Here is a 15,615-nt window from a genome sequence, read left to right on the forward strand (position 1 = left end):
TCTATTTTGTCTCTCATCACTTTCCAATTCTAAAAGTGGTTTATTCCTACTTGGTCCAATCCCATTTGGTCCAATACCACTTGGTCCATTCCCACTTGGTCCAGTTCCCAGATAGTCCAGTCCCAATTAGTCCAGTTCCCACTTGGTCCTATCCCATTTGGTCCAATGCCACTTCATCTAATCCCATTTTGTGCAATGTCATTTGGTCCAATGCTACTTGGTCTATTTCCACTTCGTCCATTTCCCAGTTATTAAAGCCACAATTAATCTAATTCCCACTTTGTTCAATCCCATTTGGTCCAATCCTACATCTTCCAATTCTGCTAGGGCCATGTCCCACTAGGACCATGTCCCACTAGGACCATGTCCCACTTGGTCCACTCCATGTCACACTAGGGCTATTTCCCACTTGGGCTATGTACCACTAGGGCCATGTCCCCGTATAGATTCCCGCCGCCGGGAAAGCCTCACTACTCACATGTTAGTCAAGAAGCAAGTAACTTCCCGTCAACTTTTTGTGAGTAAGGTCAAGAGTCATCTTTAACACAATATGCAATGTTATTTCGTCATGTTGTGAAAATAAAAGTCGCAAATGTCAGAAATCTTATTATTGGTTTTTAATAACGAGAACAAAATAGAGAATATAGACAATCACCAAAACCACCAATTGCTACGTTTTTGCGTCAGAAATGTATCAATTTTACCAACGAAAAAGCCCGCTAAAAAGCTGCTTGTCAGTGTAGACGATAAGTAATTTTCAAAAATGGAATAATTTGTTAATGGTGACATTAATTCGTTAATGGTGACCATAATTCGTTAATGGTGAAAGACACCAACCAATCAGTCTTTCATGACATGTTCGTGACACCTCTAGCCTGAAAGCCCTATATTAAAAGATTCTTCCAACCAACCACAGATTGTTTCTGTATTTACCAGCGTTCGTTAGGGATACTTCACTCGAAAAGCAGCACTGGCGATTGCAAGACACGTTTATCAAGTTTAGCTAGATTAATTGAAAAAGTTTTTTAGAAGAAAACTTTTGGGTTAGCGTCAGGCAACACTTTTGTTCTGTTGGCATTATCAGCGAAGCAGAAGCGCCTTTGTATCTTTTTGGAATGGATAAGAAGATTGCCTAAACACACAAGATGACGATTTTACTTCTGACTGTGACACTACTTGGTAGTATTGCACTTTCATCAGCCCAAAGTAAGTAACCTGTTTTTTAATAATACAATTTTCAAAACTGCAAATGTAGACCAAGTTTTTCATTTATATACTTTCAGCCGCCATTAGTGAGTGTTGTTGTTAGGGATATATAATTAAACTCCTGTAAGTTGTGAAATAAAATGTGTATATATAATCATGACATGATGAAGTAGTGCAAGCGTAATAAAACAAGTTCATAGTCATACAGTGAAAATAAAAACTGTTGCAAAAAAGTTGTATTATGTAGTATTATTGTTATCAATACCAAGGTAGTAGATATCTAAAATACACAGCTTTCCAATAGTTTTTCTTTTGTCCAAATCAGTGGTGTTGTTAGATATTGTTTTATATGATATGATCCCAAATCCATTCTGCGCCACTTTACTCCAATTTATTATTGCTTAGTAACAAAAGGCAATGCTGTAGCTCATGAGAATAAACTCGAAGTTACATGTGAAAAAAATTATGGATAAATTAGTTAAATATTTCATCCAATAAGGATTTTTTGCTGTTTTGTTTTGCTCACAATATTTTTCAATGTTTAACACTTTTTGTTCATATTTGTCAACATGTCACCGATCATCACCTTAACATTGTCACTGGAATCAGATTCTTAAATTCAAAAATCTGTTCAGCATAGTACTGTATGTTATTGAGTGCCATTATTATAAAATTGGAATAACCCATTTTCTTGATTTTTGATTGGGTGGGGACATTCTCTTGTTTGTGATAGCACCTAATTGTTTTGAAATAAGTAACAAACAATTATTATAATTTCAATTTAATGTTTTGAGGCAAATTTTTTTTTTAAAAGTATTTCGTGATCCACAGCCTCATGAATGAGTAGCTCAAACGGGTTTCTTTTCATGCTGTAAGGTACTAGAATCGCGAAATAGTCCTTTAACCTGTTTGGTACAATCTTGCACCCCATCGTTGTACCTTACAGCATGAAAAGTGGAATTTTGGAATTTCATTGATATTAAACCATACTGTACAATGAGGATGCTAGAAGCGCGAAGTACTCCTTTAACCTGTTTGGTATAATCTTGTACCCCATCGTTGTACCTTACAGCATGAAAAGTGGAATTTTGGAATTTCATTGATATTAAACCATACCGTACAATGAGGATGCTAGAAGCGCGAAGTACTCCTTTAACCTGTTTGGTACAATCTTGCACCCCATCGTTGTACCTTACAGCATGAAAAGTGGAATTTTGGAATTTCATTGATATTAAACCATACCGTACAATGAGGATGCTAGAAGCGCGAAGTACTCCTTTAACCTATTTGGTACAATCTTGCACCCTATCGTTGTACCTTACAGCATGAAAAGTGGAATTTTGGAATTTCATTGATATTAAACCATACCGTACAATGAGGATGCTAGAAGCGCGAAGTACTCCTTTAACCTATTTGGTACAATCTTGCACCCTATCGTTGTACAGCATGAAAAGCAACCCGTTTGAGCTACTCATTCATATCCACCTTTCCACAAAGGCCCCCTAACCATAGGCCTTTGGACTTCTTTCTAGTAACCAAATGTGTTCATAGAGAATTACGGCATGCCAGGCAAATTGTTGCAACCAAAATGACTGATTTAATCCTACAAATTGTAGCTGGGCGGTAGTGTAATTAATACTAACTTATAATTTTTATTTTATTCAATTCGGTTTTGACGTTGGTGAGATACGTTGTTCTGTTGTTCTGTATGAAATCATCCAAAATTCATTTTGTGCCACTTTGGGCAAAATTTTTCGTTAGATGAACGCACTAGTATACCAATAATAACAAGACGGTGTTATGAACAGATATGTTGAAGTGTATACAAAATGGTTTTTCTTATAGATTTTGAAAACGACACTCAATAATAAACAGTGTTGTCTAAGAGAACCTGCATTAGAACGCAATTTCATTTTTGATCTTAAAAACGATGAAAATGTGCATGGACCAGATTTTGAATAATTAGAAACTGGATTCTAGTGAAAATGTTTGAACACTTTACGAAAACCAAAATTTTCCCAATATTGACAAAATTAGACAATGCTAGCAAAAGAAAAAATAAAACAAATGTATGAAGTATTGCACTCAATTTTCTCTCACGCTTTCCACTTTATTCTCATGAATTCCACCATTGTCATTTGTCGCTAAGCAATAATACATTGTCATAATAAGTAAAAGTGGCACAAAGTAGATTTGGACGTTTCTATATAAATGAAATATCTCTTCAACGATTATACTTAAATGACTTTCCGTGATTTGATCGTCCAGACAATCGTAAAAACCATCAAAATTCAGCTTTTGGTACCTTTGTCATTGTAATAGAGGTGCTAGCATAGCCTGTTAGTGGGTCTGCCGAAAGCTGTGTATTTAAGACAAATTAAGATATTTTATATGAATATGTAATGTATATAATGACAGTATATAAATTACCTACATGTATTTGAATGGGGCTTCAACTTCGTCAATACTGTTGTTTTCTTCGTTTTGGCCGAACGTTTCATTTCAAAAATACCAAATGACAATTTGAATGACTTATCCTTCAATTTTAAGCAATTATTAAACAATTTTCTTACACTTACGCAGGGATCACTGAATGGGTCTTTAAGTAGATGAAACAAAGAGTATTAGAGAGCTGAGGAATTGCGTGTCATTAATATGTCAAACTACAACTACTAGGAGTAAATGAAAATGGGAATCACTGTAACTTTAATTAATCACTTTAATTATTTGCTATGATTTGATTAATTTTTATGCTTGCTATCCACTTGTAACTAGATTTAATTTTTATTTGCTGTATATATTTTTTGTTGTTTGTCCCTGAGGAAGGGCAGTTTATCTACTCGAAACGTCGGTTGTATTTTTGTTTAAGTTTGTCTACTATCCCTGTGGTTTTGTATTTTTATTTGTGCAGTAACAGTGTACACCATCATGGTTCACATACTGCATTAGTTTTTATCTTGTCTTTGTCTTGTTCCCCACACCAAGTTGGTATACCTGGCTCGAATCTTTCTGAATCACTGTAAGTCAAATTTTATTGTGTTTCATCAACATCAGGGGCAACGCAAATCCTGTGGCCTTGGTTGACAGAGACAGTGGCGGCGCTACGGTTTGGGGCGGCAAGGGGGCACTATTTAGACAAAACCCACAAAAGTACGTAAATTTCCACTTTTTGCGGCAATTTTACGCAAAATCTGTCGATTCCCCCTGAAATTCACTTTACACCCCCCAAAAACCAATCCTGGTGCCGCCACTGGACAGAGATGCGTTGAATTTCCATTGCTTCTATTCTTCCTCTTTAATGGTTATGTCATTCTCATTTCCTACGGTGTCCCTATTGTTTACATTTCTCTAACGATTCTTAAATAAAGTGGCTTCAGAATCTTGCAAAGACAATTATAATAATAACCCAGCAAACACAAAACGTTTTCGACATCATTCGCAAAAGTTTATAAATGGTTGTCAGAAAACGTTTAAATGTCGGGTTATATAAAGGGTACATTAATGGTATAAAACGTTTTCATAACATTAAATAACATTGGTTGGTAATTTACTGCACAGCAAACACAAATGTTTTACAGAAAACATTTAAATGTCGGGTTATATAAAGGGTATAAAAACGTTTTAATAACATTCCAAAAACATTTTTGAAAATTTTGTACAAATCATTCTAAACAGAATGTTATTTTGGGGTTGTAAAATATTTTGCAAAACATGTTTGCCCAAAATATTTACAATAATGTTTTTAAAATGTTTTCACGACCTTTATATAACCCGACATTTAAATGTTATCAAAACGTTTTGTAAAAAACATTTTAAGAACATTTCTGTGTTTGCTGGGTGCAAATATTTTAACATAATGTTATTTAAGTGTTGAAAAAATATTTGGCCGCAAATGTTTGCAAAAATAGTTAAAAATGACATTTCGAAAACATTTTAAAAATATTGTTGTAGTGTGTTTTCATACAAAACGTTTTAAAACGATTTCATGACCTTTATATAACCCGACATTTTAATGTTATTAAAACGTTTTTACCTAAACCAAAACCCAAAATATAACTTATTTAAAACGTTTTAAAAACGTTTTTTTTTTTTTTGGGAACAATATTTGCAAACTTCCCACGAACAAAATTTGGTGCTTGCCGCAATGTCAGTCTGTTATTAACTACTAAGATTGACTTGCATAATAAAGTACTTAATCATGTTAATAACGTATAACATTTAGTTAGAACTCCAACGTTATCTGGCGAAGTGATTTTTATGGAGGGGGCGTACACTATTATGGTAATGTTTGATGGGGTGGGGAATAATCGTTTGAAGTAAAAAGCTACGTTGTTCAGATTTTGTGGATGGAAAGAATGTTTTTGTTTATTTTAAATAATTCTTGTAATATTTTGTGATGGAAATAATAATAATGGAATCCAAATATAAATATTTTAGTATTATAGCACCAGCAAAGCTCATTATCATTTCTGTATTGTACTATCGTTTATCACGAACAATGACAAATATATATTACGTTTACCTGTGACATTGACATAATCACCACTAATGCACCAGTTGAAAAGAAACTTAACAATATATAACTGTAAAGCAGTATTCAGACTTTTTATTGTACGTACAATATTGTATGCAACATATCTACGTTGTTTAATCTATTGCTATTCTATTTCCAGTAATGTTTAAGTTCTAACGAATGTTTGATGACGTAAAATCGATAATATATTTCTACTAGATATTACATGTAACATATTATCGATTTTTCGTCATCAAACATTCGTTAGAACTTAAACATTACTGGAAATAGAATGGCAATAGATTAAATAACGTAGATATGTTACATAATATTGTACGTACAATACACGGAGTCTGAAGCTAGCTTAATGCATTATGCCCTCTTAGATACGCTCAATTGGATCTTTTATTTAGTTTAAAGTGTGGCAGTAAGACAGCAATAAGAGATATTTAATGGAGCTAACCACACTAGGAGACACTTTTCTATGAAAAAAATGTGTGATCAGTTGATTTCACAGATTTTTCATGCGATCACGGTTTTTGTCTCCTAGTGACATATCGTTTAACGAAAATGAATGGGTTTACCATTCTACTATTGTTGATTTCCATTACATTTATCATTTTGTGGATGTTATCTTTACTTTGGAACGCAAAGAAGTGATATACAAAACACACAAAATACGTTTATATTATTAATACCTCTTAACAATGATTGTCATTATGATACAAAGGGCTTTAGTTACGTTAATTTATCTCATCAATCACTTCCACTTTCTTGTGACTTTCACACTATAATTAACTTTTTATTTTATTTATTTATTTATTTTTATTTTGGTCTCTTTTTCTTTGTCGACCACGTGGCCTTATAGTTATCATCAATTCAGTATCTAGAAGCTCTTCGTTTTCATCTTCTTGTTCTTCATTTGCTTCTCCTTTTTCTTCTGTTTATTGATATAAAAGAAAAACAACATATTTCCAAAAATGAACCAGCCAAGTTAGTCATTTATATTTTTACTAACAAAATGGAAATTAAATGTATAGGCATACCGCAGTGTATACTATGACAATGTATAGAATGACACTTTCAATTGGCATAGAGCCACTAGGACAGCACCGTTTTACTTTCGTTAAGGGCTCGGAAAGCAACGTATTCACGTATTTTTGTGAGACCTGAGAGCACATCAGACATATTGAATTGCATTCTGAATACGAGAAATGTCCTTCTGATATCAAATAATTTTGATTATTTTTAGAATTCGGGATATAATACACATTTTATGGCAAATGATTAAAAATTGAAATTTTTGAAGTAAATTGTATAAATCTGATGAAATGTAAGCCTAATAAAGTGTATGTAGCTGGCATGAAAAGCCGACAATCAATTGAAAATTTTGACCTTTCGTATTGAAGATATTTTTTAAATAAATAATTAGTCCGGGCAATTAGTTAACACGTGACCGAGGTTAAAGATACTGGACGGCAGTAGTGTTACCATATTGGCTATGTTGAAAAGCGTCATGTTTTGTCCACTTTTCGGATGGTTTCAGATCTGGTCATTAATGAGAATCACAATTACTCATCACAATAGAAGATCTTGCACATAACTTGGATAAAAACACCATACTGACCTCCAAATTGTTAGACTGTTGGGCTGTTGCAGAAGTTATATTTTTATGGAGTGCGCGACAGCCTTCCCGGCATGGGTTAACAAATGTATAAGGTGTTGTGGTGCAAAATATCTATATACGAGTAATTTAAGATATGTAAAACCTCAACCTGTCCAAAAGTGTCTGGTTTTGACATGGGACGTCACAAGTATAGCAGGTTTTCCCGCAGGTTTATGTAACCTCACTTTATTATTATTATAAACTGTTTTTGTTTTGTTCACTTTCCCCTTTTTCCCTATAATATTTTGACTGAAAACGTTGTGGATATGAATATGCATACATATACCGTATGTATTTTGTTGTTTGCAAGGCACTAAACTACAACTTCTCCCTGAGACCTTTTCCATTAATGACTGTAATTAACTCTTTCGTTATTTTTCTCTATTGTTCATTCAGGTCGAGTCTTTTGCCCAAGCAGTGCTCCGGTTACCGATGGAACAATAACAATTGACATTCCAGAGACGACTTTCACAGACAGCAATATCATTTTTTGTCTATAGGGATGCGGATAACACAACCAATCAGTTCGGAGCTCGAAGCTCGAGTCAGGGTCGTCATTCTATCAATGTGCCTTCGACAGTAACAAGGATTAACATCCTTGCGTATGGAACAACCTCCATGTCTCAGGCGAATTGTAATTTTAATGTAGATTCTAGTGAGTAGTTTCCCCTTTCTTATGTTCATTCTTTTGTTTGCCGCCTTTTCGCTGTGACTATTATTTTTTATTCAAATAACTTGAAGAGTTTTCGACAATTCACTTGCTAATGAAATGTCTCAGAGCACGAAGCGGTTCCCAAACTATGGGTCGCGACCATTTTGGGGGTCGCGGGCCATTTCAAAAAGGGTAGCTAGCCAACCCATTTAAAATAAGGCCCGCTATCTCAAATTTAAAGTAAGGTCCGCTATCTCTTATTCAAATAAGGCACAATATCCCTAATATTAAATAAGGTTCGCTATCTCTAATTCAAAATAAGGCCCGCTATCCCTAACTCACTATAAGGTTCGCCGTGATCTCTAATTTTAAAATTTAAAATTAGAGATAACGAACTTTAAAGATAGCGAACCTTAATTAATTAGGGATAGCGAACCTTAATTAAATTTAGTGATAGCGAACCTTAGAGATAGCGAACCTTCAATCAATCTTATTTAAAATTATTGATAACATTATTGAACCTTATAACCTAGAAGTAGCGGACCATTTTTTTGGTATAGCGAACCCTTTTCTCTATTAGAAATAGCGGGATTCCCATCTCTATTGAACTTACACGTTAGTGATAGCAAACCTTAGAGATACCAAACCTTAGAGATAGTGGGATGTTACGTGTTATACATGTAGAAGCCTCACTCAGTCATTTATTTAGTCACTGGAACCCGATCAAATTGACGTTAAAATAAAAAATTTCGGTCAAATGAAAAGCAATAATTTTCATTTTTTCAGCATTATATCAGAAAAAACCCATTATGCTTGACACTATACCACAGTTAAAGAAATATTATAAAATTTCTGTAAAAATAGATTAGTATTATTTTCCATAAAATGTTAGCTTTTACTGTCAGATATGCCCCCTTTTAATTTTGAGCCGAACAAGTGATGTAAAGCATAGAAAATTGGAATTTACTACTAACGCCCATGCATGTTACTCCCGCGGTTGTAATACTGTACGATCCTCGGGGTGTGTGTGTATGTGTATCCCGCACGCTGTGTACGTACTGTGCATACGTGTTCGACTAATATTTCCATCGTAATAATAAAACGCCGGTTCCATCGTTTTATTCAAAATCTCGGATTTTGACAAAACTACAGCACCCAAAGTCTTGATTTTTGCAGAGTATCTTTATGGACTTAAGTACATTACAATCGTGTAAAAACCAGAATTTAAAAAAAAAATGAGGGCAAATCCTCAGCAAATGTTATAATATGGCGTTAACGAACTGAATGGTTCTCCGAAAATGTAACGTGACCATTATGTGACATAACGATTTTGATTGGTTATTATGGAAAGACGATTGTATTGGTCCTTTTCAGGTGGACAAAATCCGTGCACTCCTAACCCATGCTCTAATAATGGCCAGTGTTCAGCTAGTGGTGCAACCTTTTTCTGTACATGTACAAGCTCATGGACCGGACCAACATGCACAGGTAAGGTTACACAACCTTGATCATAATCAACAGTAATCAACAAATAATCATCGGTCAAAATGAACATTGGAGTCGGCAAATCCCGGTACGCTTCTGTCTCACGCCAAGCAATTCCAAAAAGTTGACAGCCCTGCATTACGGTAGAGTATATAAGATTATGGTCTTGCCTTCATGAAAGCACCACGAAATTTTATATCCCTGTCCCTAACCCTAACTCTACCACTAACCCTAGCCATAACCCCTAATTTTAGAATTGGTAGAACCAAGATTAAGATTATCCTGCTTTTACGCGTGATGTCTTGGTAATGTCCCGGTAATGTCATGTTAAGAGCCATACATTGACTCCGAAAATTAGATGTAGAATACTCGTTCACCAAGTATCCGTTATTCAATCTATCTCAATTTACATTTATCTGCTAACGAATGTTTGTTGACGGAAGATCAATCATAATGTCGAATGTCTGGTGGAAGTATATTATCGATTTTACTTCATCAAACATTCGTTAGAAGTTTGAGCATTATTGGAAATAAAATGGGAATATGACGAAAACATGTTACATCGAATACCGTAAAATCTCGATAGTTAGCATAAATTATGTGCTTGAAAACATGAAATTGTACCAAAGTCATGCGCTTTACCAACTGAGCTAATGGGGTTGAGACACACATTTGCAGGTTTACTTGTTCGTATATAACTGTATATCGATGATTTGCTCAAAACCCTTTACACTTTTGTGGATGGGGCTCTTCAAGCGCTCGGTAGTAAGCACATATGCTAACTATCGAGTTTTTACGGTATTATGCATTAACCAAACAGACTGTCGTGGTCCTTAGTGTGGTGATTGATCACACAGACAAAATTGACATCAACAGCACAAACGCAGCGCACTTGCACAAACTTAGATTTCCGTGCGTGTATGTGGCGCTTGGATAGGTGACGCACAACTTACGTTTGATGCTACTTCATGCAAACACGAGGAAATTTTGTGTAGTCCACACTACACAGTCAATCGATTATATTGATAAATGGAATCGACCGATCAAATACATGAACAAATTTAATATTTTCCCATTTTCCTTAAAGATAGAATTTTAGGGGGAAAAGTGGCCAATTAAACTTGAACTAGTTGTTTCTTATTTATCTCAGTTCCAGTGAGCACTCCTTGTAACCCCAATCCCTGCCAAAACGGAGGTGTATGCACTAACGCTGGAATCACATATTTCTGTACGTGTACTAACGGGTTTACTGGACAAACGTGTCAAAGTAAGTTTAATTTATATTAGAAAATTTTCTCTAACTACTAGTTAGTAGAGTCAGGAGAGTGTGGCTCAGTGGTTAGAGTTTTCGCTTCTGGTGCACGAGGTCCTAGGTTTGATTCCCGGTGGTGGAAACTTGCTGGGATATTGACATGGAAAAATAAAGTCTTAATTTAGTTGACAATATCTGTAAATTAAATTCAGTCTGTCGCTCTCCCCATGGTGAATTTACAATTTGTTAAATGAACCATGAAATAATTCAGTCCTTCGAAGGGGAACGGACGTAGCCGGCAGTCCAGTGTACATGTATCTTGCAATCCATTTCAAGAAGAGTACGATGTTAACCCCTAAACTGTCCCGGTGTTCTAATGGACCCCATTACCCATTGCCTCAGAGTTGTTGAATCCAAACAAATCAAACTAAATCAATGATAAAACTTTTGAAAAATGAATTGAGAAATCACAGGAAAACACGATTGAAATACTTTGAATAATGAATGTAAATGGTTGTAAATACGATTGGTCAATGAGTAAGTAAGTCGGCCTAAATAAAGATAATGGCAACAACAATGATGATGATGATGATGATGAATCGGGAGGGGACATTTAACACAAATGACTATATGGATATGTTCCCCTGGAAATTGCCGCCTTTTTTCGATTTCGTAGCTCCGAAAGACGCTCTAAATTTGACCAAACAAGAGCTAAAGGAATAATTTTTTCAATTATTGTAGACACACGTGAACCCCAGAATTTGACTTTTTTGCCTATATCTCAAGAACTGTATGTAAGAGACAAGTCATTAAGTATACTTTTTACAAACTATACTTTTTCTGAATCCTTAAAGGGTGTCTCCGGCAATCACAACATTATGCCTTATATGTAAGAAAATGATCAAGCATGAATCACGTAGTTTTATTTAAAACAAAATCATAGTGACCATAAAAACGAATAAAAACATTTGTCTCTCAACACGTGATATTCAAAATTCCCGGGCGCCGATATTGTCGAGTGCAATGACGTCCTAGTAATACAATGAAGGCTGACGACAATTGAGCACAAACAACCATTACGTCATTGCACTTAGACAATTGCGAGTGTTTTTATTCGTTTTTATGGTCAATATGAGTTTGTTTTAAATAAAACTAAGTGATTCGTGCTTGATAATTATTTTTCTAACATTATAAGGTATAATGTTATGATTGCCGGAAAACCCCCTTTAACCAGATTTGACTAACTTTGAAATATCACCCCTGCATAGGCGACCATTTTTAATTTATGCGAATTAGACACTATTCCATTACTTGGATTCTCGGGGCCTTTTGATGTGTTATTAATATGCTTTTCTAAAATGAATGTTGATTAAATGAAACATGTTGCAAGTAGTGGTGGGTTAACCCCTTATTTTTCTTAATTTGACTAAACTAATATTTGTTGTACACATCTGGACCAATAATATATAGCATCACGCATTATTGCGTTCAGTCACAGTGGACGAGGTATCGATTTTCATTATCTAAATCAATATATTATTGAAAAATATCACTTTGATGTTTTGCAGAATTTCATTCTACAAATCATATACTTTCTTGATTTATTGTTGTGAATGAGTTATGTACGTTTTACAAAAGCGTTGTTGTTTCAGCCCTCTTTACAACATAACTCAAGAACCACAGGACCTACAAAAGTATATCTGTGATATTTGAATTCTTCTACACGCTCGCTATGAAATGATCAATGCAATTTTTGCCAAAGCTCACTACCATTCGCAAGATGCTGTGAACTACCAAATCGCAACAGTTTAAAATAGTTGCTAACCTTAAATGATGATGATGCCGATATTGCGATTATTTGCATCGATTTGTGCTTCAAACGCAGATATTAAAATCAATGGAGTGAGCGTGCCATGATCCGTCAGGCTTTATTCACTGTAGAAGTGACGTAATTAATCGGATTAACTACCATAGCAATAGATGAATATAGTTATAAATATATCGGCCTGCACTGCAACGTTCACACGCTACCTATGCATTGAACCATAAATGTCAAAGAACAGGGATAAAGACCTGGATCGTAATTCTATAGAATATTCAGTGCTGATCACTCGCACCTGTAAGATTTATTGAAAAGAGTGGTATTGTATTCAATATATGATTGCAGACAGACACAGGTGCTGAGTGCAACCTGAGTATAATCATGAAGCAATTCCTGGAGAGGGCAATCCCTCATTTGCATGTGACGCTTTCTTATTTAAATTAGCCATTGTGTTATTGCTTAATATTCATATGTTATGGGGAGCACTTTACACCACCAGGTTGGGCAAGTCATGAATAATTTAACGTTGTGAAGCCAAATAAACTTATTATTTCCCAGGCTTGAAAAAAATTACAGGCAGAGGTTGGAATCGATCTCGGTACCTCCCGGTTAAAAAGCACAGTGCAAGACCACTATGGCAGCTAAATATCTGTTGTGAGACGTTTAACATTAAATCAGTAATAAAAGAAGTAGATTCTTATTTTGGGCTCAAATTGTAGAATAGGGGAAATATTTGTCTCTGCTCTAAAGAAAATAAAAATTGAGATCTTTAAACAAAATGTTACGGCTCTATTGAAAAAAAAAAGATTGATATCAAAATAACTTTAAATTCATGTCACGAGGCGGCATTGTCACAGACGAACACTGTATAGGCTAAAAACTAGATCTTTACCACTAGACGAAGTCGTAGCACAGTGGTAGAGCATCAGACTGGTGATGCAAAGATTGTTGGTTCTAGTCCTCCTGTCAGCAATGTTTGTTTTTGTGAATGCAATGCTACGATACCATTTGCTCAAATTTTTCTTATTTATTTATTTCTTTTATTTATTTATTTATTTATTTGTTTATTTGTTTATTTATGTAAATAATTATGCATGTATTTCTTTTGTTTAATCACTCACTCTCACTCTTTAGAAAAAAGGGCTCTTGGTCGATCAGTTAATTTATTCATTGTTTGATGGTTTGATATGATATGTCTATTGATCGAAATTGAATATCATATAATTTAATATTCATATTCATTGTTTGTGAATTGATTGATTAATTAACTGATTGATTGATTTGTTGAGCCGGTGCAAGTGAGTGCGTGAAATGTTAGAGGTGAGTTACTTGAACAAGCATAAATAAATAAATAATAAATAAATAAATAAATAAATAAATAAATAAATAAATAAATAAATAAATAAATAAATAAATAAATAAATAAATAAATCGCTTTCCCACTCTCAGCCTGCCAAAAATATTGTGACCACCCCCCTGTTGGACATTCAAATTATTGGGATTCCAAATAATGATTAAATACATCAGATTTGTAGATGTAGGCCTACAGTAAGAAAACTTTTTTTTTTAACTAAACCGATATTTTACTCATTATTGACCATGGTAGGCGAAACCGGCAATAGTGATTAAAGAATTTTTGTTCAAAATAAAATTAACATATCATAAGCGTTTCCGGACCGTTACTGTTATCCTGCCCCCCCCCCCCCAAATCCTCAAATCCCGAAGCTCAAATCCTTACATATGGGTCCTTACTTTCCTGACAATCCTTAGATATGGGTACCTATTTTCGGGTTATGGGTTTGGAAGCTCGGGCCGCACATCTCCGTCGAAAAATAATCCAAGTACCCCCCAAGTTAATCCTAAGCCTATTAAAGCGTTTTAAGGCCAAAATCGCACCCTTCTCACCCCAATTTTACCCTTCCTCAGGACTCATAATTATTGCATGATAATCTCCTAAATTATTCAATTGTTTTTTCGATGGGCCTAAACTCCTGTAATATGCATGCACATATTAAATACAGCAAGCTACATTCAAATTATACATGCACGATGCAAGTGCTATTCCAGAAACGCTGCACATCAGTGACATCACTTAATTAATATTCACCGGTAGTGAATAGCAAGCTTCGAAGGTTGAAAGTGCGCCCGCTTTACGGCCTGAGAGCAATCCGGTAGTGGCGTTTCAATTTATTACGTGTTGGGAAATCCACAAGATCAAATAGAACGGTGAGTGATGATTATTTACTTGCTTTTAAAAACAAACGTCTTAGGCCAGTAATAAACTACGTTCACGACCGACAACTATAGTTTGAATGATATTTATTATCACACGAGGAAATAAAAACAAACGAATATGGCGCCTCACGTGCTTCAGGTCAGGTCAGTGGTCAAAGGTTTTTTATCGCTAAATCGCTGGCTGAATATCGTATCAAATTCAAGTGATACACTACCGTCGTATTATTGACACCAATTCCTAATTTCGACATTACTATTGCGAAAGGTTATTCCATTATCAAATTAGTAGACTTTCTGTAAAAACAAATCACTGGTGCCTGATGGGAAATACTAGTGCGCCATCACCGGATTGCTCCCAGCTCTGCTAGCTGGCGCTCTTTCAAGCTTGCTACTCGCATTGAACAGGCAGAGTTCGCAAAACTAACGGCGTCGTTATTTGCCAACCCTAAAAGGGATCGAAATTAATTATTCATAAACCGATCGATAACTGGCCTCATTTTCTAACTAGCAAACCAGCGGGATTTGTCATAGGTTTGCGTTGATAATAGAACAACCGTGAAGTTAGTGTCACCCCCTTGGTATAATGCAGGGCGATAGATTCAAAAATTGTATTCATCTATTGCTATGGTAGTTAATTCGATTATTACGTTACTTCTACGGCGAATTGACCCCGTTACAAAAGTTAGCAGAAATCACTTTGAAGGAGGAAATTTACTTATCTAAATTTGTCTCATTTGAAACACGACCATATTATCATTCAAATGAGTATAGCTTATTGGAATTA

At 35.0% G+C, this 15,615-nt stretch overlaps 1 protein-coding gene across 1 annotated transcript in view; it reads left to right on the plus strand.

Moving 5' to 3' along the window:
• Positions 1-1,092: 1,092 nt before the first annotated feature.
• The window catches only part of LOC140172446 (uncharacterized), a 74,997-nt gene continuing 60,474 nt past the window's right edge, over positions 1,093-15,615 (plus strand). Inside the window, exons 1-4 of the mRNA XM_072195593.1 lie at positions 1,093-1,206; positions 7,782-8,040; positions 9,412-9,525; positions 10,673-10,789. Of these exons, the coding sequence (XP_072051694.1) occupies positions 8,004-8,040; positions 9,412-9,525; positions 10,673-10,789 (268 nt within the window). The 5' untranslated portion in view covers positions 1,093-1,206; positions 7,782-8,003. The remainder of the gene's footprint in view (positions 1,207-7,781; positions 8,041-9,411; positions 9,526-10,672; positions 10,790-15,615) is intronic.

The sequence above is a fragment of the Amphiura filiformis genome, chromosome 16 (genome assembly GCF_039555335.1).
Source record: "Amphiura filiformis chromosome 16, Afil_fr2py, whole genome shotgun sequence".
Classification (NCBI taxonomy): Eukaryota; Metazoa; Echinodermata; class Ophiuroidea; order Amphilepidida; family Amphiuridae; genus Amphiura; species Amphiura filiformis.